This window comes from Elephas maximus, chromosome 19, assembly GCF_024166365.1.
Source record: "Elephas maximus indicus isolate mEleMax1 chromosome 19, mEleMax1 primary haplotype, whole genome shotgun sequence".
Taxonomy (NCBI): Eukaryota; Metazoa; Chordata; class Mammalia; order Proboscidea; family Elephantidae; genus Elephas; species Elephas maximus.
This window is the reverse complement of record NC_064837.1, coordinates 68880753-68903308: the sequence shown is the minus strand read 5'-3', so window position 1 is coordinate 68903308 and position 22556 is coordinate 68880753. Positions and strand designations below refer to the sequence as shown.

Genomic DNA, 22556 nt, shown 5'->3' with positions numbered 1-22556 from the left:
GGGGGGGGGGTGTTTGATCACAGTTGTTTGTCTCCTGTCCAAACACTCTGGCTCCCTGAGGACACTTCAGCCAGTACACGTGTGTCCTGTTCTTTGGTGTGGAAGCGCCTAGAGGTAAGCAGCATTCCAGAGGTAGCCGATTCGAAGGGCCAAGGAGAGAGGCTCTCTGAGAACGAGGGTGGTAGAAAGGGGTCCACGCTTCTCCGCCCAGGAGATATGAGAGTTGAGAGGGCCAGACAAGAGGGTTGAGGCCTGAGCAAGGGGTTTTGATAACCTCGGCTCGAGGAATGTCACTCCCTCCCCAGTAGCCTTCATCTCCCCCGACCCCCGCCCTAATTTTGCTTGGCCAACGTTCCGAAACCTCGGTAGAAGGGGTCTGCAGCCGGGTAGGAGTAGCCAGGGCTCCTCTACCCCGCTTCCCCGGAATCAGAGTTACATGAACTACAACTCCCAGCAGCCCCCGCGGCGACCCGCGCACAGCCGCAGAGCGGAGGCTGCCGGGAGCGCGTCGCCGGGGGCGGGGCCAGCGGGCGCCGACGGAAGTGGCCAACCCTGTCCAGCCCAGACGCCCAGGCCCGCCGCCGGGGGCACCGGAGCCTGGCCCGCCGGGGGCGCCGGAGCCTGGCCCGCCGGGTGAGTGACGGTGCGCCCGCTGGCGCTGTCCCCTCGCGACGGCCTGGCCATGCGTCCCTGCGCCTGCGCCGCCCTCCCACTGCCGCGCCCCGCCCCCTGATCCCAGGCTGCCTCCCCTCTGACCCGAGCGGGGCCTCTGACCCCTGACCCCTGCCCCGCAGACCACTCTCCTCTTAACCTGGGTGGGGCGCCTCCCTCCGACGCTGGGAAGCAGCCCTCTTCTGACTGGTGGGACGCCTTCCCCCTCCGATTTGTGGGGTACCCCCTGCCCTGGGGATAGCCCCGTCCCGCCCCCCGTGACTTGGATGCCGCGTTTCCCGACCGACTCGGGGACCCTCCCCCTCTGACCAGCACTTTGACTCACCTGTGACCAACTCAGCCCCCCTCCTTTTGCACCTAAAACATTCCGCCTTCCCACATCCGTATCTGTTTAGGAGTCCCTGGGTGGCGAAAATGGTTAAGTGCTGTACTGCTAACAGAGATGCCTAAGAAAGGCCTGGCTATCTGTTTCCGAAAGGTCGCAGCCTTGAAAACCCTATAGAGCAGGCCTGCTCAACACACATGGGGTCGCCATGAATTGGATTTGACTCGAGGACAACACTCTGTCTTTCATTTTCCCCCGCTCCCTGCACAGCCATCTCATCTGGATTTTTTCATCTTTGGTAACTGGCACCCCTTCTCCTCGTCCTTACTGTTTGGTCACTTTGCTTCTCCCTCCCAGTGGTCTTGCCCGTTGTGTCCCTGGGCTTGGCACCTGGCACGTTTGTCTACTCTCTGTCAGCTGCCAGCGGACAAATCTCTCTCCCAAGCACCTTTTCCCCTATGTCCCCTGGGAAACCTGTGTCCCCTTTCTGGCATACCAGCTCCATTCTCATCCCTGGCTCTGGGTTATTTGTGCGCCATCTTTTCCTACACGTTTTCAGCAAGCACGAGTTTGGGACCACGAGGCGCTGATCTACTGAATCTTGCTAGGTCCTCAGCGTAAGGGCCAGTGCTTGGAAAGGGAACTGGGTGACAGAAGCCTCCATGGAGAGAAAGCTGAGCCTCAGTCCCTCAGGGGTGGTTGAGTCTCATAGCCACTCCCTCCTTTCCCTTCGAAAAGGGTCATGGTGGGTGGGGCTGCAGACCCTCCTTCCAGCAGCCCCCAACTCAGACCTGCTCCACAGGTCTCTTAGCCGTGGCCTGCCTGGTACCCCTCCCTGCAAGCCTCACCCTTCTTTGGCTGCCTCATGCGCCTGCTGAAAGGCACATTGAAGGAACCAGCCTTTGTTCCCCCTTTGGTCTTGGCACGGGTTCTCATCCCAAAGTCACCACAGGGGTAGGGATGGAGGATTCTAGGTTGTCTTTCGCTCTGGTCCATATTAGCCTGATCACAAAAAGTGACATTGTGTTAGAATGGCGGAGGAAGTCACATATCTGCAGCTGTACGCTGCCACTTTGTGTGACCCTTTTACCCCTCCTGGAGGTGTAAATCTGATCATCTGTTACCATCACTTAGCTAAACGGCTCCTTTCTTCTTGAACTTTACCCCTTCCTACCGTGCTCCCTGTCTGCCCTGCTGTCCCAGCCACAGAGGGAGTGAGGAGCCCTGGCGGCAGGAGCAGCCACCCCTTGCTCTGGTGTGGTTTCCACCCAGTTCCCTGAATGCTGTGTATTTTTGGTCCTGCACACTGGGCCCACCAGCACACAGCCTCTCTCATCTGAGCCTCAGGGCCCTCTCAGGGCAGTGAGGCGCCATCCTCGCGGGGTGGGGGGGGGGGGAGGAGGGGGAGCACAAGTGCTCTAGTGTTTTGTTTTTCCAAAACAGAATGTCTGGGCCCTGAGACTCATCCAGGGTCCCAGGCTGGGGCAGAGCTCTAACAAGGAGCGCGTTTCTCTATTGAGCAGACGTGTGTGTGGGACGGCATCGGGTGTGCTGGAGGAAAAGACAGAGCGAGCATCCTTTTCCATCCACTCCACTCTGCCTGTTAGATTTCCTGGGAAGCGCTTATCAAAAACCAACACTAAGGAAGTTGCAACTTTTTTTTTCTTCAATAATTTATTTTATTTGTTGTTGAAAATGTGCACAGCAGTACATATACCAGTGCGACAGTTTCTACATGTGGGAATTAAAACTTTTCATATTGACTTTTTAAAGCTTTTATGTTGATTTTTCCATTTCATTAGGTCAAGACTTTGTTAATTAGGAAAACATAATCCTACTTACTAGAGAGATCTGTGTGGGAAGATGTTCAGTTTTCTCTTTCTGGTTACATTTACTTTGAACCCTGCTTTTTTGGCTGCTACAGCTGCTAACCAAAAGGTCAGCACTTTGAATCCACCAGGTGCTCCTTGGAAACCCTATGGAGAGGTTCTACTCTGTACTGTGGGGTTGACAGGAATGGGTTTGGCTTTGGTTTTGTTTGCCTGTGACAAGTTGAGGGACTCAGTGGAACTCACAGCTCCAGGCTTCCAGCCCACCCCTGTGCCATGGGGACCAGAGCTCAGCTTCCGTCTGTATTCAGCTGGGGAGTATGTGTCTACTGGGGAAGATGAAGGGGCAGTTAGGCAGGGCTGGAGAAGGCAGGGTGCAGACGTGGGGCCCAGAAGGAGTAGCGGAATTTTGCACCAGATAGAGTTAAAATGCGGGGGTGAGTGCACGGTGGGCAGCCAGGCCAGAACTGCTCTGAGGGTCTTGCTGAGCTGAGTAAAAGTCAAGGTGATGCTGGCCAGCCTGCCCCAGACACCCAGCACTGAGGAAAGCAGGAGGACAAGGAGGTGGTTCTTGTGGGTTAGACTCCGCCATCTCCAGAAGTGAGCCCCCATGTGGGTCATGTGTGGAATCATTGCATCCCCTTGTTTTCAGGCATGCTGGAAAATGACCTCAACGATGTGGAGCATTGGTTGGGATGGCACTTCCAACTGAGAGGGCAGCTTTTGATAAAACTCCTCGAAGTATAAAATTGCTGATGGTAGCTATCCTTGTGGGTGCAAGGAGCTGCTGGGGGGTGCAGTTTGTTGGAGGGTCAAGTCCACCCAGAGGTGCCTCAGAAGAAAGGCTGGTGATCTGCTTCCAAAAATTCAGCTGTTGAAAACCCCATGGAGCACAGTTCTACTGTGACACACATGGTGTCGCCCTGAATTGAAATTAACCCAACAGCAGCTGGTTACTGGTTACAGACCAGTCACACAGACCCGATTGTGATGGCAGTAAATGCAAACTGTGGAAGATGTTTAGGGCATCCCACAGCCCGGCTTTGTGCCAATAGGCCTGGCCTCGGCAAAGCTGGAGGTCCTTTCTGTGTCTCTCTTCTTGTGGTTCGCCCCCAAAGATGCCCACGTCCTAGTTCCTGAAACCTGTGAATATGTTTCCTTACCTGGCAGAGGGGTGTTAAGATTGGCTGGGGAGCTTATCCTGCATTATCCAGGTGGGCCCAGTGCCATGACAAGGGTCCCTAAGAGTGGAAGAGGGAGGCAGAGAGTCAGGGGGAGATGATGGCAGAAAGACACTGTCTTGGACATCTAGTGCTGCTGTAACAGAAATACTGCAAGTGGATGTCTTTAACAAAGAGAAGCTTATTCTCTCGCAGTCAGGTAGGCTAGAAGTTCCAATTCAGGGTGCCAGCTCCAGGGGAAGGCTTGCTTCTCTCTGTCAGCTCTGGAGGAAGGTCCTTGTCATCAACCTTCCCACGGTCTAGGAGCTTCTCTGTGCAGGAACCTCGGGTCCAAAGGATGCACTCTGCTCCCGGCGCTGCTTTCTTGGTGGCATGAGGTTCCTGTGTCTCTCTTCTCACTTCTGTCTTTTATATCGCAAAAGAGTGGTTTAAGACACTACCTAATCTTGTATATCTCATCAATATAACTGCCACTAACCCATCTCATTACATCGTAGTGATAGGATTTACAACACACAGGGAAATTATATCAGATGACAGAACAGTAGACAATCATACAATACCGGGAATCATGACCCAGCCAAGTTGACAGATATTTTTGGGAACATAGCTCAATCCATGACAGACACCTAGATGCACCGTTGCTAGCTTTCAAGGTGGAGGAGGGGGCCACGCACCAAGGAATGTGGACGGCCTCTAGAAGCTGGAAAAGGCAAGGAAAGAGAGTCTCCCCTAGAGCCTTCAGAAGGAACGAAGGTCTGCTCACTCTTGATTTTAGCCCAGTGAGACCATGTCAGATTCTGTCCTACAGAACTAAACCGTGTGGTGGTTAAGCCACCAAGCATGCAGTAGTTTGTGACAGCAGTCGTGGAATACTGATACACTTAGGCAGCTGACTTAAGTACAAAAACCAGAGGGCTGAAAAATAAGCTATACCGAATACTATTTAATGTGATTCAGGAACAAGTTGTGAGTGCCTACTGTATACAGAGTATTGGGGAGTAGGGTGAGAAATCAGTGAGACCCAGAGAGCCCCAGCCCTGAAGGAGGCTACGGTTGGGAGGAGGAGCGTCCACAGTAACCCCCAAAGTACACATTTGACTACCCTAACACAGGCCTGCCTTCCTGGCTCCCCATCCTTCAAACCTGCTGCCCTCACACCCACCAGATTTGGAGGGGAAATGGTAAGCCTTGGCAGGTCCAGAGCAGAAGGACCCCTTGAGTCGGCTCACATTTTCAGGGAGGCCACCCCATAACCCGAACCCATTGCCAGCAAGTCGATTCCAATTCGTAGCGACCCTATAAGATAGGGTAAAACTGTCCCCTAGGGTTTTTCTGAGGCTGCAGTCTTTACGGAAGCATTTGACTAGGTCTTTCTCCCATGGAACAGCTAATAGGTTTGAACCACTGACCTTTTGGTTAGCAGCCAAGTACTTAACTGCTGTACTACCAGGGCTCCTCGCCTGGCCTATAATAAAAACCAAGCCTGTTGCCACTGAGTCAGTTCCAACACGTAGCAATCCTGTAAGACAGAGTGGAGCTGCCTGTAGGGTTTCCAAGGCCATAATCTTTACGGAAGCAGGCTACAACATATTTCTTCCATGGAGCTGCTGGTGGGTTCAAACAGCCAACCTTTTGGTTAGCAGCCCAGCACTTAACTACCGCACCACCGGGGCGGCCAATGCAAAAACCAAACCTGTTGCCATCGAGTTGATTCCCACTCATAGAGACCCTACAGGACAGAGTAGAACTGTCCCATAGGGTTTCCAAGGAGCAGCTGGTGGATTTGAACTGCCAACCTTTTGGTTACCAGCCGTAGCCCTTAACCGCTGCACCACCAGGGCTCCAGGGTAGCCCATAGTAGGTGTCATGGATTGAATTGTATCCCCCCAAAATACTGGTCAACTTGGCTAGATCACGATTCCCAGTATTGTCTGATTGTCTACCATTTTGTCATCTGATGTGGTTTCTCTATGTGTTGTAAATCCTGTCACTATGATATAAAGAGATGGATTAGTGACAGTTACGTTGGTGAGATCTACAAGACTAAATGGTGTCTTAAGCCAATCTCTTTTGAGATATAAAAGAGAGAAGCGAGTAGAGAGACGTGGGAACCTCATACCACCAAGAATGAAGAGCAGGAGTGCGTGTCCTTTGGACCCAGTGTCCCTGCGCTAAGAAGCTCCTAGACCAAGGAAGACTGATGAGAAGAACCTTCCTCTAGAGCCGGCAGAGAGAGAAAGCCTTCCCCTGGAGCCAGTACCCTGAATTTGGACTTGTAGCCTAGTAGACTGTGAGAGGATAAATTTCTCTTTGTTGAAGCCATCCACGTGTGGTATTTCTGTTATAGCAGCACTAGGTCACCAAGACAGAAGGTGTTTAACGAACGTTATCCTTAGAGCCGTGCCCTCCAAGGCCTCTAGAGCGCTCTTGGGCATGGTTGTCACTGGTGTTGGGAAGGCCTGGCTCCTGCCTTTGATCTGTGAAGACTGCAAAGGTCAATGGGTTGAGCTTGTTGCAGTCAAGGAGGAAGTGAGCTCTGGCAGCGAGCCAGCAGAGTGGGGCCTCGAGGCCCAAGGGCTCTCAGAACGTGGCTCTGCAGACGGGCCACATAGTGGGGGTCAAGGGAAGGTGGCTGCTCTGTCGCAGTGAGGGGCTGGGCCGAGAGGCGCCGCCTGGTGCCCTGCAGAGGGGGCAGGAGCTAGAATGTGCCCCCCTCATCTCTGCGCTGCTCTTCCTGCCCAGCCGTATCCTGCAAGGGAGGAGTTTCTCTCTGGCAGTGGCTGTTGAACTTGTTTGTTCTGCCACCACTACATACCACTCCCTGAGGAAGCTGGGGGAGGAGGAGACCCTCTAGGCTCTGGGCTGTGTGGGGATTCTTGCTCCCTTTCATCCAAAGCCCTGCAGTAGAATCCAGCGCCAGGCCTGTGGCTGCCCGTGAAGGTAGGTGGTCCCTGTGTTACGGCTGATCTCAGTGGGGATGCAGTGACTCCTTGCCGGTCAGGGAAGGACAGGGAGAGATTCTGCTCCCTCAGAGTCTGGGGTTGTGCCGTGGAGTGGGCACATACGCGTGCTGACACGTCTTCCTGTCTCAGGCCTATCTCACAGAGAATTCCTGGTTTGAGAAACCAGAAACATGGGAATGTCAGTGAGCCTACCCTAAAGAGGAGAGGTGGGAGGAGTGACAACCCAGAGCCCTGGGTAGTTGTCCTTCCTCACAGCTACTTTTCCAAGGATGCTGCACCTGGAGAGGAAACCAGCAAGGGTGCAGCCCCTTTGGGTTCCGGACCAAGGACAGAAGTCACTGAAGGCCCACCTGAGCAGGTCAACTCAGCCAGCCAAAGAACCTGTGACTTTCACTGTTGCTCCTTGGTTCTGCTTCCTGATTATATAAAATCAGACCACTGTGCTGTAGGCGGTGGGACTGACAGATTTCTGGTTTGTTGTAGTAAAGCGCACACTTGGACTGCTTAGAGTTTTAAGGTTCGGTGGTAGAATCCTCACTTTACACACGAGAGACCAGGTTTAATTCACAGCCAGTGCATCTCATGCGTAACCACCAGCCATCTGCGGTGGAGGCTTGTGTGTTGCTGTGATGCTGAACAGGTTTCAGCGGAGCTTCCAGACTAAGACAGACTAGGAAGAAAGGCCTGGTGATCTGCTTCTGAAGATCAGCCAGTGAAAACCTTGTGGATCACAACGGTCCAGTCCCCAACCAATCATAGGGATGGTGCAGGACCAGGCAGCATTTTGTCACATTGCACATGGGGTTGTCACGAGTCGGGAGCCGCCTTGACAGCAGCTGGCAAGGGCTTTGAAGGATGTGGGCAATGAGAAGAGCCTTGGACAGGCTCCTGTCTTCTGGGACCGACTCTGTTTCAGTGGTTTATTTTTGTTGTTGTCATTCACGGCTGGCAAATTTTTTTTTTTTTTTTTAATGAATAAAAATGACAGCTGTCGCTGCACACCAAGCCCCAGCCACAGGACACTGCGGAAGCCTCCGGTCAGCTTTGTCTGATCAGCCAACATGTGGTTGGAGAACAGAAATGAAAAGGCGTCTGGTCTGAAACTTTCTTTTCTGCAAAATAAAAAGGAATTTCTGGGGATACTAAAGGAGCAATGAAAACCAAGGATCAGCTTTGACCCAGAAGGAAGTTATTCTGGCTGTGAAATTAAAGGAATGTTCTGGAAGGCAGAGTTCTGCTATCGCTGACAGCACCCACCCTCTTATTTGGCAAAAGGTGACAGAGTTCCAGGCGTTTCTGCCCCTCCGCTAGATCTCAAGGAGCCAGACAAGATTAATGCAGGTCCCCCACGTCAGAGGTTGGAGTGAGGGGAGACGGAACTTGTGAGGAGACCCCTACAGTGGTGTGGTCCATGCTTCTGCAGAGGAGCGCCCCAGACACGGGCACAGAGTGGGTAGAGGCTGTCCTCAGAGGTGGCAGGAGGCATAGTAGCTTCCTGCGGCTGCTGCATCGAATTACCTACCACAAGCATGGCGGCCTGAACAACACACGTTTATTCTCACAGCTCTGGAGGCCAGAAGTCCAGAGTCAGTACACTGAGCTGGGTGTCCGCAGGGCCACTCTACCTCCAGAGGATAGGGAGAATCCATTCCTGGCCTCTTCCGGCTTCTGCTGGCTGCCAGCATTCCCTGGCTTGTGGCTGCATCACTCAGATCTCTGCCTCTGTGGTCACACTGCCGCCTCCATCTATGGCTGTCAGATCTCCCTCTCCTCCCTCTTGTAAGGATGTTTGTGATCGCGGTCAGGGCCCACCTGGATTATCCAGGCGCACCTCCATTTCACGAGCTTTAACTTAATCACAGCTGCAAAGCCTCCACTGCCGTCTGAGGCTCCAGGGACTAGGACCACATCAGGACAGGCTTACTCCGGGAGGGGAGGAGGGCCAGGGAAGGGACAGCATGCCTGTCATGGCACATCTCGGGAATTCTAGATGATTCCGTGCGGCCCAAGGAGATTAGCATTCCAGGTGGAGGGAGCAGCCTGTGCAAAGGTGTGGACACCTGGGACGCAGAACTGTAAATAACCCAGCGTGGAGTGGACACAGAGCACATGGGAGATTGGGCTAAGAAACAAGGTTTCTCTGCTGCAGACCAGGGACTGTGACTTCCAGCCCAAAAGCCTTGGATCCATTAAAGAGTTCCAGTCTGGGTTTAAGGATCTCTGGTGGTGCAGTGGTTAAGCGCTCGGCTGATAACGCAAAGATTAGCAGTTCAAACCCACCAGCTGCTTCACAGGAGAAAGATGTGGCAGTCGGCTTCTGTAAGGATTACAGCCTTGGAAACCCTGTGGGGCAGTTCTGCTCTGTCCTATAGAGTTGCTGTGAGTCAGAATCAACCTGACAGCAGCGGCTTTTGTTTTGTTTTTAAACCTGGATTTACTTTTCAGACAGACGTCCCATCAGTTCTGTGGAGGCTGGCATTGAGAGAGACCAGGGACCCACATGCTGCCCATAAAAGGCCGGATAGCAGCTTATCATGAATTGAATCGTGTCCCTCCAAAATATGTGTCAACTTGGTTGGGCCATGATTCCCAGTATTGTGTGGTTGTCTTCCATTTTGTGATTGTAATTTTATGTTAAAGAGGATTAGGGTGGCATTGTAACACCCTTATAAGGTCACATCCCTGAGCCTATGTAAAGGGGGTTTCCCTGGAGTGTGGCATACACCACCTTTTATCTTACAAGAGATGAAAGGGAAGCAAGCAGAGTTGGGGACCTCATACCACCAAGAAAGCAGCACCAGGAGCACAGCACATCCTCTGGACTCAGGGTCCCTGTGTGGAGAGGTTCCTAGTCCAGGGGAAGATTGATGAGAAGGAACTTCCTCCAGAGCCGGAGCCGACAGAGAGAGCCTTCCCCTGGAGCTGACACCTTGAATTTGGACTTCTAGCCTACTAGACTGTGAGAGAATAAATTTCTGTTTGTTAAGGCCATCCACTTGTGCTCTTTCTGTTACAGCAGCTTTAGATGACTAAGATGGAATTTGGTACCGAGAGAGTGGGGTGCTGCTCTAACAGATACCGAAAATGTGGAAGCAGTTTTGAACCTGTGAGTGAATAGAGGACTGGCAGTGGAAGAGAGCTGGCAGCAGCAGAACCAGAAGACCAGTGCCAGGCAGCACAGGAGCTGACCCACAGAGCAAGAGAGCTGAGTGCCTGTGTGCAGGAGGCTTCCTGGCGGAGTGAGGTGCCTCTGGGCACTTACTGGTGAGCTCTTCGGAGCAAGAGAGCTGACTGCCTTCCTGCCAAAGTTTACTTGGGGTGTGGGGTGCCTCCAGGCACTTATCGGTGGAGCTACTGAGCTCTGGAACACTTGCCCCAGCAGGGCAGATGCAGGCGTGAGGCCTGAGGAGCTGTGAAGCCTGAGGAGCTGAGAGGCCAAGAAACAAGGAAGTAGAAGCTGAAGAGACAGGAACACAGGAAGTGGAGCTGCCTCAGGGTCAAAGGATATGGCCACTCTGGGGCTTCAAAGGGTGGAGCCATGGCCTCTGGTGTTTCTAAGGCTGGAATCCCTACTTAGATGGACTAAGAGAATGGTGCGCCTAAAGCCCAGGGAGCAGAACTGCCATCCCAGGTGGCCCGGAAGGCAGAGTTGAAGCCCAGGGCCAAGGGGCTTCCACTCAGAATCCGAAGAGTGTGGCCAGTACCTACAGTCTGGAGGGCAGGGCCATTGTGTAAATTGTCTCAGAGAACAGAGGATTATTTTCAAAGCCTTGAGGGCTAATGTGATCTGTTTGCTGACTTGCTTGGTGCCTGTTATCCCTTCTTTTCCTCAGTTTCTCCCGTTTGTGATGGAAATGTCTAGCTTGTGCCTGTTCTGCCATTGTAGTCTGGAAGCAGATAACTTGTATTCTATATTACACAGATAAAGAGGAATTTTTGGATTTTGGACTTGGAGCTGACTTAAGACTTTTGCTATGATATGATGGGGTGAGTGTGTTTTACATGTGGCAAGAACATGAATTTGGGGAGGCCAAAGAGTGGAATGTCATGGACTGAATTGTGTTCCTCCCCAAAATATGTGTCAACTTGGTTAGGCCATGATTTCCCAGTATTGTGTGGTTGTCCTCCATTTTGCGATTGTAATTTTATGTTAAAGAGGATCAGGGTGGGATTGTAACACCCTTACTAAGGTCACATCCGTGATCCAGTGTAAAGGGAGTTTCCCTGGGGTGTGGCCTGCACCACCTTTTGTCTCTCAAGAGAGAAAATGAAACGGAAACAAGCAGAGAGTTGGGGACCTCATACCACCAAGAAAGCAGTGCCAGGAGTAGGGTGCATCCTTTGGACCCGGGGTTCCTGCATGGAGAAGCTCGTGGTCCAGAGGAAGATTGATGACAAGGACCTTCCTCCAGAGCCAACAGAGAAAGCCTTCCCCTGGAGCTGACGCCCTGGATTTGGACTTTTAGCCTCCTAGACTGTAAGAGAATAAACTTCTATTTGTTAAAGACATCCACTTGTGGTATTTCTGTTGTAGCAGCCCTAGATGACTAAGGCACAGGTGTTTTCGGCTCTACACTCCACCGCCTGAGTTAGAACTACTCAATTCTACCACCGCAGTGCAAACAGCAGCCTTACTCAGCGCTTAAGGGAACAGCAGGGCTATGGATGTGGCTCAGGGGTCACAGTTTGCTGACCCTTCCAGGCAGGCAGGTGATGGAGGAGTAAGGTGAGTAAGAAGTAGAGCAGCAGGTGCGCAGTAAATGGCAAGGCCCACACTGAGGCCTACGCTCACTGTACCTTCCTTGGTCATTAGCGCAGCTCTCTGAGGTTGGCATCGTCACTGTCCACAGTCACAGGTCAGGAGTGGGGAGAAGGGAACTGAGTCCAGAGTGGGGTGTGGATGACTTGGCAGGACCTAGTACCTGCCTGTCTGGAGCCCTGGTGGTGCAATGGTTAAGCATGTGGCTGCTATCTGAAAGGTGGGGAGTTTGAACCCACCCAGTGGCTCCATGGGAGAAAGATGCAGCAATCTGCTCCCGTAAAGATCATAGCTAAGTAAACCCAATGGGGCAGGTCTACCCTGTCCTATAAGGTTCCTGTGAGTCGGAATCGACTTGACAGCACTCAGCAACAATAAGTGCCTGCCAGTGGGCAGGAGGCAGGGGCCAGTGGCGGTTCAGTGGTACAACTCTGACCTTCTGTGCGAGAGACCTGGGTTTGATTCCCAGCCAGTGTACCTCATGTACAGCCACCGTCCGTCAGTGGAGGCTTGTGAACTGCTGTGACGCTGAACAGATTTCAGCAGAGCTGCTAGACTAACCCTTTCGTGACCCATGGGGCATACATAGCCCACCTACATTTTCTGCCTCTCAGGTTTCTTGGAAAGCTGCTTTCCTACTTTTAGTGTATGCTGCCACCAGGCGAGGACCTGTTTAAGAAGGACTAGGAAGAAAGGCCTGGCAATCTGTGTCCAAAAATCAGCCAGTGAAAACCCTATGGATCATAACAGTCTGATCCGCAACTGATCATGGGGATGTGGCAGGAACAGGCAGCATTTTGTTCCATTGTCCATGGGGTTGCCGTGAGTCGGGGCCGACTCAACAGCTCCAACAGCAGTAGCGGTGCCTCCCTGGAGGTGAGAGGAAGAGCACCGGAGGGCTGCACTGCTCACCAGGAAGCCTCTGAGGGTGGGCGTGTCCTCAGCCAGGGCAGTAAATGCTGAAGGAGGAACCTGTTGAGGGAGAAAAATGAGTTCCTTGTTCCAGGTGTTTGTGGGGCATGGTACGGAGAGACCTGCAGGCTGGGCCCACTGGCCTGGGATCCAGGCAGAGATCTGGGTGAGGAAGGCACTCAGAGTCTTCGTGGTGGAGGCTGAGTACTACGAGAGGTATGGAATGAGGGGAGGCATGTTGTAGGAGGGGCCAGCCATGAGGCTGAGGAGAGACTGCCATGGAGGAGGTCCTGGGGAGCGTGTCTTGGGGAGGGAGCGAGCCAGCGTGGCCAGTGCTGGCAGGCCTGTGGGTCAGGGAGCAGTGGGGCCCATCCTGGGCTCAGAGGACCCATGGGTAGGAGGAGGGGCCGAGTGGGTGCATACTCTTTCCAGGTGGTGAGGGGGCCTTGGCAGGGGAGGATGATGGGCAGGGTGTAGGGGGCTGAGGCAGCTGAGGGAGGTACTCTTCATTTGCTCACTCGTGGGTTCCCTGCTCCTTCCACAATATTCATCAAGAGCCCACGAGTTCCTAGAGCACAGAGGTAAGGTCAGGTGGTGTGGGGAGGCTGCTCCGTGATTCAAGAGGGGACCCAACTGTAGGGGGGAGGGAGGAGCCAGGAGAGTGAGCGTGACCTTCCTGGGAGGGACCCTGTACTCAGGGTAAGCCCTGCTCAGGCCTTACTGGGCTTGGGGCTACTGTGCTGGGGCCGACCCTATACTGGGGGCTACTGTGCTGGGGGCCTACCCTGTGCTGTGGGCTGACCCTGTCCTGGGGGCTACTGTGCCAGAGCTAACCCTGCTAAGGCCTTACTGTGCCAGGGCCATCCCTGTGCTGGGGGGACTGGGTGTATCGCCGTGAACAGGGGCGAGGCCCCTTCCCTCTGTCCTGCCCTACCAGAAGGGCAGGGACAGGCTGGTGCACAGAAGGGCCTGTGCTGTGGGCTCTTCCCAGTGGTCAGTCCAGTTTTTGAAGGTGGTCACAGGGTCATTGCTAGGAGAGCACAGGAAAGAGATGTGACCATAACGGATGAGGAGGGAGCTGACGGGAAGAGTGTCAGAGAGCTTGTCATGGTGCACGACCACCCCCGCCCCCCACCCTGCCAGGCTCTGCTCACCATGCTCTGAAGCTGGGGGACAGTGGGCATCCCTTGGCCTGTTGCCTGATCCAGGGCTGTAGGCTGCAGGTGATGAAGGTGGGATACGGGGACAGGGAGTGGAGGGCCGTTTCACACTCACATTTGAGCATCGCAGCCACCTCACCAGGAGGAAGTGGAGGTGCTCGCACAGCTGGGCTGCCTTGGAGCCAGGGACTTGAGGTGGGACACAGGGACCAACTGATGGTGTGTGACACGGTAGCGCTGGTGATGGATGCCGAGGGCCGGCATCAGGGAGTCTCCCAGTGAGGCGGCGTTGAAGTAACACTCAGATCTGCAGCCGACGTTGCCTCGTCCCGCCCAGCCCCATCCCCTGCACCATCCCCGGCCCCCACACCACCCTGACCCCCTGCCTGTCTTGTTACTGAGCTGCACAGAATTCCCTCTCGCCAGCTGCGCCAAAGGAGAGAAAGATGACACATGCTGCAGAATAAGAGCAACCGAGGACACGGCTGGAGCCGAGGCGTAATTAAGCCAGGACGTAGTAACGGACACAAAGTACTGGAAGGGCTGTGTGTTCTGAGAAAACCTGACTTCACGCACGTCTTCAAGTAGCCGGGAACCAGTCGCATTCAGATAGTTGACCTCTGTCCTCTCTCCCGTGCACAGGTCCCACCCGGCTCCCACGCTGATGCCCGCGAAGCCCTCTGAGCCCCTGGAATGGAATGAGTCTATGCACGCCCTGCGGATAAGTGTGGGGGGCCTGCCCGTGCTGGCGTCCATGACCAAGGCCACGGACCCCCGCTTCCGACCGCGCTGGAAGGTGATCGTGGTTTTCTTCGTGGGCGCCGCCATGCTCTGGGTGTTCTACAGCCACCACTCATCCTCCCTCAGGCCCCCCGTGCCCAACGCCCACAACTGGAGGCTCGGCCCAGGCTCCGCCGACCGCTACAATGACACCTATCCCCTCTCCCCACCCCAGAAGACTGCCGGTGGCACCCGGTACCGCATTGCCATCATCGCCGACCTAGACACAGAGTCCAAGGCCCAGAAGGAACACACCTGGTTCAGTTACCTGAAAAAGGGCCACCTGACCCTGTCAGACAGTGGGGACTGGGTGGCCGTGGAGTGGGACCCAGGCCACGAGGTCCTGGAGTCCCACCTGGCAGAGAAGGGGCGGGGCATGGAGCTCTCCGAGCTGATTGTCTTCAATGGGAGGCTCTACTCTGTGGACGACCGGACAGGCGTGGTCTACCAGATTGAGGGCTCCAAGGCTGTGCCCTGGGTGATCCTGTCAGACGGCGATGGAACCGTGGGCAAAGGTGAGCCGGCTGCCTCCGCCTCGAGGCTTGTGGAAGGCCGGGCCGGAGGTGGGCTGCCTGCCTGCAGTGTGATCGCAGTCGGGAAGTACCAGGCACGCAGTACCACGCACGTCCACCCGGGCAGAGCTGGCACACCAGAAAAAGGCAGTCTCCTGCTCCTGCCCCCGGCTTCCCCAGAGCTGGGAGCAAAAAGCCTGAACCAAAGCAGTTTCTAGAAGCGTTAGGTTATTAGAGGGCTGCCAGAGGATTGGGGGACTCTTTCCAGGATAAGTTTTAGGGCTCTATCCGGTACTGCCTTCAGTGCCCCAGGGGACATGTAACTTTTCTGTGTCTTAAAAGATGTCTTAAGTCATGCTAGAGTTATAGTCACCGGGAGCCTTGCATTTAAAGCCGTGGTTCCCGTTTTTAAAAGGAGGCTTAGCTTCAGCTTATTAGATGGTGAACTTCTCTGAAAAGCCAGCAGAGGGGGGCGTGTCTGTGAACACCAGTGTCAGCCCTGGATGGGGACCCAATTCTGCAACCAGCAGTGGCCAGTGGGCTCTGCTCTTTGCCAGAAGGGAGCTCCTGCTTCCAGTGGGCGCAGAGGACAGAACCACTAGAGGGGACCCAGAGTAGCCTTCAGATGAGAGCGGCAGGGGGCGCTGGGGGCTTGGCAGAAGACTGTAGAAAGCTGTGCTCTTCCGTGCTGTAGCTGTGGGTCTGCACCTCCTGGAAGCTAGCTCCACCGCGGGCTTCCGGGGTCAGAGGAGTTGCTGCATTGCCTCTGCAGGGTGCCCCCGGTGATAAGACCTCCCTGGTGTTTGCCCAAGGCTGGGAAGCTGGCAGGGCAAACATACCCAGCCCAGGTGTTAGTGGAAGCGCTGGCCACCCACTTCCGGCCTCATCCATGGGCTTTAGGCAGCTATTATGCAGTCCTGTCCTCCCTCCCCTTGGAGAGAAGAAAGTGGAATAAAGGGGCCTTTGGGGTTGCCCTTGGTCAGGTTGTCCAGAGAAGGCAGGAGACCTGGGGCGGTGGAGCATCTCTCGCCTGGAAAGTGGCTAAGGGGCCAGGTGCGACCACTGGGGCTGCAGGAACACTGAGAGCAGTGCTCAGAGGTCTGCTGCCGGTGTCGGGGTAGACGGGCTGAGGCTCCAGTGCTCCAGGGGCGCCAGGTAGCTTCAGAATTCCTGGAAGAGCAGCACAACTCAAAGCCTAGCTGTAGGAGCAGGTGAGAAGACGCTAGAAGGACAAACTGTGTTGCGGCCTTAAAAATTAGGCTCATACTAAAGAAACCACTTAGTGGGGGAAAGTCAGCTTCCCACTCACCACATGGCCCCTAGCACCAAGCTCTTGTTAGCCCACCCTGCTGCTGGCACCATCAACTCCCAGTGAGATGCCAGCAAACCTGTCCTGCCCTGAAAACATCCGGGTGCTGCATATGCAAACTTCTCTAGGATTGAGAATGACTTTGGGGTTGAGGGCGACAGCTTGAGAAACAGGATTTGGGGCTCAGGGGAGATAGATGAGAATTTGAGGTTTCAGGGGAAATCCACGAGAACTTGGGGTTCAGAGGAGATTACAAGAAAGGTTGGTGAGGTCTTTGGAGAGCAGGAAGGTGAGGCAATACAGCAGAAGGAATCTCGCCCGCTCATCAGAGAGGCCGTCCCCACAGAGTTCTTGGAAGGGAAAGTGGAGCCTTTCCTGGAGGGGAGGGAGAAAAGAAGAAGAAGAATAAAGGGAGGGAGGGCCGGTGCCCGTGTGTCCAGCATGAATGGTTTGCTCAGGGATCTTGTGCGAAATGGGATGTCGGAGCCAGGCCCTTCCGTTTACCCCGTTCTCGTTTCTGTGAGTGAAGTCAATACCTGACATTTGGATGCCCCTAGGCTGCAGGGCTTCCTGCAGAAGAAGGAGCCGGAGCTGGGAGCAGAGCAGCCCCTCTGGGCAGGGATCTCAGGTGCCCCTGTTTCCTTGTCGCCTGTAGGCTTCAAAGCCGAGTGGCTGGCCGTGAAGGACGAGCATCTGTATGTGGGCGGCCTGGGCAAGGAGTGGACCACCACCACAGGCGAGGTGGTGAACGAGAACCCCGAGTGGGTGAAGGTAGTGGGCCGTAAGGGCAGTGTGGACCACGAGAACTGGGTGGCCAGCTACAATGCCCTGAGGGCCGCCGCCGGCATCCGGCCGCCAGGTAAGAGACAGCGGGTCTGCCTGAGGGCTGCGGGAGACCACGCTTGGGGCTGAGGGGGCTGGCTGAGGCCCAGTGCAGAGAAGACTTTTAACCACAGTCGATTCTGTATGAGTGTGGTTTCTCAATGGATTTGCATTCAGAGCGCAATGACTGGATTTCTTGCTAAATTAAAAAAAAAAAAAGTCCTTTACCAACTCAGCTATCATATAGGACAGAATAGAACTGCCCCGGAAGGGTTCCAAGGCTGTAGATGTTTATGGAAGCAGACAGCAACATCTTTCTCCCATAGAGCGGCTAGCCGAGTGCTTTAACCACTGCACCACCAGGACCCCTGGATTTCTCACTAGAGTTGGATTATTTTAGCTGTGCCTGACGGTTTGAGAGTTGCTGGGTGGCGCGAACAGTTGACATACTCAGCTTTTGATGGAAAGGTTGGAGGTTCAAGTCCTCAGAAGAAAAGCCTGGTGATCTACTTCTGAAAAACCAGGCACTGAAAACCCCATGGTGCACAGTTCTGCCCAGACCATGGTGTCACGAGTTGGAATCCACTCGAAGGCACCTGGTTTTTCTGATAGTGGCTTCCCTCACCCTTTCCTGCCTCCCTCCGCTGACAGACCTTTTCTGCAGCCCCTGGCACACCTAAGCCAGGGCTGGCTGGGCATTGTCCTCTCCTCCCTGGTAGTCAGAGCCCTGGATGGGCACACCTAGTATATGGAGGCCACAGCTCTCTGCTTTCTCCCCTTGGGGTTTCATGACAGTCACTGTGATTTCAGTGGGGGGACTTGGAAAGTGGGTTGGCTGTCGGTTCAGGATAAAGTGACCCGAGTACGTCACGTGGTACCCAGGCATTGCTCACCTTCTGTCCTGGATGTGAACTTCCTTTCCAGCTCCGGGGCAGCCTCCCCCCGCTTCTTCTGGTCTGGTCTCCCCAAATCAAACCTTGTTGATCCGCCCCCTTTCCCTGGGTTTTTGTCCTCTTGGGGGCCCCTTGGTTAGCACAGAGAAAGCAAATACATTCTGTGGCTCGTGGGCAGCTCTGGGGAGATGGCAGTGGGGACAGTGGGCACACCAAAGACCGCATCGGTGCTCCTGTCTCTGATAGCCTGGGCTCTGTTGCTCTGGGTAATTGAGGACACCGACAGACTGAAAAGTCCTGTAGGAAATGGGGAGGTTTGGACATCTTACCGGGAGGGACCAGTCCCTGGAGGAGGACATCAGGCTTGGTAAAGTAGAGGGTAAGCGAAAGAGGAAGGAAGACCCTCAATGAGATGGACTGACACAGTGTCTGCAACAATGGGCTCAAGCATTAGAATGACCGAGGATGGCGCAGGACTAGGCAGAGTTTTGTTCTGTTGTATATAAGGTCACTTGATGGCACCTAACAATAACAGCAAAGGATGAAGGAGCCCTGGGGACGCAGTGGTTAAGTGCTTGACTGCTAACTGAAAGGTGAACAGTTCAAACCCACCAGCTGCTCCGTGGGAGAAAGATACGGCAGTCTGCTTCAGTAAAGATTAAAAAAACAAACCACACCTATTGCCGTCGAGTCAATTCCAACTCATAACTACCCTATAGGACAGAGTAGAACTGCCCAACAGTTTCCAAGGAGCGCATGGTGGATTTGAACTGCCCACCTTTTGGTTAGCAGCAGTCACACTTAACCACTATGCCACCAGGGTTTCCCCAGTAAAGATGACAGCCTTGGAAACCCTATGGGGCAGTTCTACTCTGTCCTGTAGGGTCACTATGAGTTGTAGTCGACTCAGTGGCAACAGGTATAAAGAAATGGTGAACGGTGACCTGCTGTGGGACCGAGGGGGAGCTCAAGTGGGGTGAAACATCACAGGTGGACGCCGGAGGCCAGCCGGGCCCCACTTGCTGCCCTGCTCGTGTGGCTGGGCTGTGCACACAGGAGGGCTGGGAGCACGGGGCTGGGCGTGCGGGGCTGGGCCGGCTGTGCCACCTGTGTGCTGACCTGCTGCGCGCTATGTCCCCAGGCTACCTCATCCATGAGTCTGGCTGCTGGAGTGACACGCTGCGCCGCTGGTTCTTCCTGCCGCGCCGGGCCAGCCACCAGCGCTACAGCGAGAAGGAAGACGAGAGGAGGGGCACCAACCTGCTGCTGAGCGCCGCCCAGGACTTCAGCGACGTCTCTGTGCGCCGTGTCGGTGAGCTGGTCCCCACGCATGGCTTCTCCTCCTTTAAGTTCGTGCCCAATACCGACGACCAGATCATCGTGGCCCTCAAGTCCGAGGAGGACAGCGGCAAGGTCGCCACCTACATCATGGCCTTCACGCTGGACGGCCGCATCCTCCTGCCGGAGACCCGGATCGGGAACGTGAAGTACGAAGGAGTAGAGTTTATATGAAACGAACCCAGAACATGAGGGCGCTGAGCAGAGCCGAGGGGCGCAAGGTTTTATAAAAACCAGAGGACTGTATTTTTATGTGGGCTTTGTTTGTTTCCTTTCCTTTTCGGAAGTAGTAGGTCTCTGCCTGATTTAGAGATTTCCAGAAAAAGGGTTCAGTCCCAGGGCACATCAAGCCGTGGGGGTATGGCACCGAGGAGCCGGGAAAAGGGGCCTTGGCTCCCCAGGCTGCTGTGGCCACACTGCTCCTCTGCACTGCCATCTGGTGGTTGCATCTTAACGTGGGGCTTCTGTCGTTTTCAGTTCCCCCACGCCATTTCTTCCTTCTGAGCACCCTTTCCTTCCATTCATTCTTCTGTTCAATATTTATTGAGTGCCTGCTATGCGCCAAGCACTGTGCCCGCCCTGGGAACACAGCCATGGCTTTGAGACCAGCCTGCCCTGTAGTAAATCCCAGGCCACCCCTTTTCTTCCAGCCTCGTGATCTTCTGGCATTAGACACCCCAGCCCAGTCCTTGGGGGCTAAAACGTTTACATTATAGGACACTGCAGGGGCTGCGTGAGGGCAGGCTCTGGCACACGGGTGCCTGAAGCTGCAGCGAAGGGTCCAAGCTCACCCCTCGGCTCCCAGGTCTCCCATGAAACAACCTGACTCCATTTTCTCCCTTCAGGAAAATTCTTTAGCCGTGTAGCACTTTGAAGTTTAATTAAGGTAATTTTCTTCCCAACGTAATGGAGTCGGCACGTCTTGTCTGTCGCACGGAGCAAAGTCCTGCAGTGAAGGAGCAGGCCACAGGGCAGGTGCAGCTGGGGAGGCGAGTTTTTAAAGGGTTCTGCATCCTCAGCCAGCAGATGCAAAGATAAGGAGACATTGCCTTTTTCCAGCAGCTCGGAAGTTGTCATGCCTTTAAAGACTCATGAGTGACTTGAACTTTTCATTTCCTGAAGAAAGTTGGCCCCCAGGCTCTGACCACACACGCTTGACTCCGGTCCCAAAGCTGCTTTCTCTTGGAGTTGAGTGTCTGTGAATGAGGCCACACGCCTGGGGTTTCTTCCCCTGACCCTGGTTTCTCCTCTGTCCAGTGGGTATTCTCAGCCCCTTCCCCATGGAAACTTCACACACTTGGGCTTGTCAGTGGTCCCCATTGTCATTGGTCTCTTGCCATTGGCCCCCATCGTCATTAGCCCCTGTTGTCAGTGGCCCCGTTGTCACTGGTCCCCACTGTCATTGATTCCTGTTGTCAGTGGTCCCCATTGTCATTGGTCCCCCTTGTCATTGGTCCCCATTGTCATTGGTCCCCCTTGTCATTGGTCCCCATTGTCATTGGTCCTGTTGTCTTCTGACCCTCCAGGGTAAAGGCAGGGAGGGCTTGGGGCAGACATTAGCTGTGACCAAAGCCAAGAAGGGCCGTTTTCATCAGCCCACAGTGTCCTCCCTGAAGAAGCTACCTCATTCTGTGTGACTCCCTCATGGCAACATGAGGCCACGCGGCTGGGTAGACAGAGGGCCTTCTGGGCTCTGTTACTGTGCTGACCCACTCCAACTTTTCCTACTTGGAAACAAGTACGGCCTCTTGGAGGGCAGCTAGAAAGGCCCCCCTTCCTTGTGCTGGCGTCTTTCCCCGCTGAGTATGATTCCTCCATCTAAAACTCCTCCACTGGGTGTCGCCTGGATGAGCTCAGCTTTTCTCCCTTCGCCTGGCTGGGCTCTCTGACTCAGCTCCTGGGGAGATGTGGGTGATGGCAGGGTGGTGGTATTTCAAACCGGAGGGAGACAGGGCTGGGAAGCCTGGAGGACTTGGGGCAATCGACAGACGAGACGATTCTGAAGCATCTGTGTCGGTGTCTGAGCTGCATCCTAGGTGTCTGGAAGCGGCGTTTCACACAGTGTTTTCAGATATGTTTATTTGAGATATTTCAGTATCTTAATGCCAGCCTCTTTCTTTTCTCTTCCCTCTTTATCACCCCGAGTCAGAGTCGACTTGATGGCTGTGGGTTTGGTTTGTTTTTTATCTGCTACTGGAAGCCCCTGATTGTGCCCCTGTCCTCGTGGATCCATTTCTTTTATGAACAATAAAGTGTCAGAGGGAACTGTGAACACTCCTGTCTCTGTGATTCATGAAGGCGCTGCCCCAGGGGGGAAACAACAGGTATGTGGTCCACACACCCCAGCATTCATGGAGGATGCACCCTCCCGGGGAGCCCAGGCAAATGGCACACAAGACAGCTCTCAACCCGGGTCGTTGGATGTGCCGTGGGAGCGTTGGGTCAGGGGAGCCTTTCCGGGGGCGGGGAGGGGGTGGCCACCCAGTGAAACCCTTCCTGGTCCCTAAAGCATTTGCCCAAGATGCTGTAAGAGAAACAGCATAGTGGTTAGGAATGTGGGTTCTGGAGGCACCGCTGAGCTCCAGCCCGGCTCTGCCGCTTCTGAGCTGTGTGGCCTCGGACCAGTTACCTAACCTCTGTGCTTCATTACCTCATCTGTAACAGGAAGATGGTAGCAGCTAATTCATTGGGCTGTTGTGAACAGTAGACAGCTTAACATATAAAAGGCTTATTTAGAGAGTTACCCTACACATAGCACTCAATTACCCATGTTGGAGATGCCAAAGGTGCCTGTCTTCAGCTGGGTTCTCTAGAGAAGCAAAGCCAGCAAAGTGTATTAAATATATAGAGAGAGAGATTGATATCAAGGAAATGGCTAACATGGTTACAAAGGCTGGAATACCCAAGTCCCTGGGTCAGGCTGGAGGCTTCTCCCAGCTCACGTAGCTGCGGGGGCTGGTGAGCCCAAGATCGGTAGCTCAGACAGCAAGGCTCAGACAGGCTGCGGAGACCAGCGAATCCCACGATCCGCAGGCAAGATGGCAGGTAAGCTGCTAGGTCAAATCCTAGGAGCCAGCTGCAGGACCCAGAGCAAGCAA

The 22556-nt window shown here is 54.4% G+C and overlaps 1 protein-coding gene across 2 annotated transcripts; it reads left to right on the top strand.

The window, feature by feature from the left end:
* Window positions 1-522: 522 nt before the first annotated feature.
* Window positions 523-21793, top strand: CANT1 (calcium activated nucleotidase 1). 2 transcript variants are annotated; one of them, XM_049860139.1, is made up of 4 exons: window positions 523-633; window positions 14447-15099; window positions 17061-17264; window positions 19262-21793. In XM_049860139.1, the coding sequence occupies exons 2-4, from the start codon at window positions 14469-14471 to the stop codon at window positions 19630-19632; spliced, it is 1206 nt and encodes a 401-aa protein (XP_049716096.1). In that variant the 5' UTR covers window positions 523-633; window positions 14447-14468; the 3' UTR covers window positions 19633-21793. The 2 variants fall into 2 exon arrangements, with proteins under 2 accessions (XP_049716096.1, XP_049716097.1); XM_049860140.1 differs by lacking the exon at window positions 523-633 and adding an exon at window positions 6095-6950.
* Window positions 21794-22556: the final 763 nt, after the last annotated feature.